The sequence below is a fragment of the Sorex fumeus genome, unplaced genomic scaffold, assembly GCF_029834395.1.
Source record: "Sorex fumeus unplaced genomic scaffold, SorFum_2.1 ptg000022l, whole genome shotgun sequence".
Taxonomy (NCBI): domain Eukaryota; kingdom Metazoa; phylum Chordata; class Mammalia; order Eulipotyphla; family Soricidae; genus Sorex; species Sorex fumeus.
Genome location: NW_026606079.1, coordinates 5,188,820 through 5,191,139, shown reverse-complemented (window position 1 = coordinate 5,191,139; position 2,320 = coordinate 5,188,820). Strand labels below are relative to the sequence as shown.

Below are 2,320 nucleotides of genomic sequence, written 5' to 3'. Positions count from 1 at the left end.
TACAGGATCCCAGATATAATCTCTAAGCCAGGTGTGTCCAGATGTGTCCAGGCCATACAGATGTGGAGGGCCCTGAGGGGAAGGTCATGAAAGGACTTGGCCCTCTGAGGGGGAGGTCTGTGTGCACAGAGTCCTGGGACAGTGTAGGGTCTCATCTCCTCAAACAAGGATCTAAACGTGGACCACTTGACTCCCCTTGAGGATGGACCCTGTGGCTTCCATCAGCCCCTTCTCAGGTTGGACCAGGCCTTCAGTTATGAATTCTTCCTCCTGGTGAATATGCAAATTACGCGAGGGACACTGAGTTAAATAGAGATATGTCTGTGTCCTGAAAAACTCACATAGCAGGCACACCCACACTTTCAGAAGCCCTTGAGTGCATGGTCCCCACCATGGACTGGACCTGGAGAATTCTCTTCCTGGTGGCAGTGGCTGCAGGTAAGCATACCCATGGGCTGAGGGAATGGCACCAGTCAAGTGGAGTCCACCCACTCCTGTCTGCTGTCCACAGGTGTGTACTCCCAGGTGCAGCTGGTGCAGTCACGGGCTGAGGTGGGAAAACCTGAGACATCAGTGAAGATCTCCTGCAAGGTATCCAGATACACCTTCACCAGCAGATGGATGAGCTGGGTGCGGCAGGTCCCAGGACAAGGGCTTGAGTGGATGGGAAGGATAGACCCAAGTGATAGTTATACAAATTACGCACAAAAGTTCCAAGGCAGACTCACACTCACTGCCGACAAGTCCAAGTACACAGTCTACATGGAACTGAGCAGGCTGAGCACCGAGGACACAGCCGTGTATTACCGTGCAAGAAAAACAGTGTGAAAACCACATTCTGAATGTGTCAGAAAACTGAAGGGGAGGCAGCCGGGTGAGGAGAAGACAGGGATGCTGATCCTCCTGACTTCCTCCTCAGAGAGTCAGAGTCTGAGACACAGGATGGGGCTCACAGGGTCAGGCTTCATTTGAGCTATAGGGTCAGGATATCTCTCTATCCTTCAGCAACAGCCAAGAGGAAGATGGCTTGTCTCTGGAACACCTGGTGTTATTTATATTTTCTTCTAGGATTTTGTGTGGAGCATCCCAGATGATTCTGGAAGAACCACGTGGAAGTTTTGGCAGCTGTCATTGCAGGTTCATGAACTGTAGGTCTACCCATGGCAGACTACCAATATTATACATTTTTTTTTGAAATTCTTTGTCTGCAAGAAATCCTTTTTTCTGAGAAGAAATCGGGGTGTTGGCCAGACTCCCTTCCAGAGTTTCTGTGGAGACCTCCTTTGTACACGGTCATATCTCTATATTTCTGAGCTGAAATCCTGCCATTGGACCAGAGAGAGTGGAGGAGATGAACCTAAATGAAAGGGATGATGGTCACATTCCTACAATCACGTCATTGTAAGGAAATGGTCGGAGTAAGTTGTCTGTGAAAAACTGAACACTTGATCACTTGATATCCCATAACTCTCAACTTGCTCGAGCGGGCACCAGTAATGTCTCTATTCATCCTTGTCACGTGCTAGTGAAGCCCAATGGAGTCTGCTTAGGAACACGAAGAGCCTCAAACCGATCATTCAGGGTCTTGATGAAGAAGTCTGCCCATCTCGTAGGTGGGAGGCCACACGGTTTTTTGACGTCCCATGGAATACAGTCAGTAATGGCTCTAGTTTAATGGTCGTCTCCAAATCTCATTACGTATCCAGCCCATCTAATTTTCAACGCCTTGGCAAACAAGACAGCGACCCTGATTCTTGAGCATAGACGGAGGTCGGAACTCCGAATTCTTTCTCTCATTTGAGTGAAATGTGATACTCCAAGCATAGCTCTTTTGATTCCTCTATGGGAGACCCAAATATTGTTCTCATTCTGTTTTCGTAGGGCCCAGGTCTCTGAGGTATATGTTAACATAGGAAGAACACTCGAATCAAAGAGATGTGCCCAGAACCTGAGGTTCTTCATCCTCTTAGCTATTTCTTCGACACTCTTGAAGGCTTTCTTCAAGACTTTTTTTAATTTAACAAGTTTATATATATATATATATATATATATATATATATTAGAGAAACACATGAGGTACAATTGTAGACATATAGATTTTTGTGCTTGGGATTCAGTTATACGATGATTGAGTACCCATCCCTCCACCAGAGCCCATTCCCCACCGCAAATGCTCCCGGAATCCATCCCACCACCCCACCCCTGTGGCAGGCCATTCCCTTTGGTTCTCTCTCTGATTTTGGGTGCTGTAGTTTGCAAAAGAGGCATTGAGTGGAAATCTTTCAAGCCACTTTCTTCCTCCTGCGCAACTCAGGTGCCA

The 2,320-nt window shown here is 47.3% G+C and overlaps 1 gene segment (V, D, J or C); it reads left to right on the top strand.

The window, feature by feature from the left end:
- Positions 1-392: 392 nt before the first annotated feature.
- On the top strand, positions 393-828 carry LOC130023162 (immunoglobulin heavy variable 1-46-like). The segment is given in 2 exon segments: positions 393-438; positions 512-828. Coding segments are annotated over 2 exon segments (363 nt in total).
- The last annotated feature ends 1,492 nt before the right edge of the window (positions 829-2,320 follow it).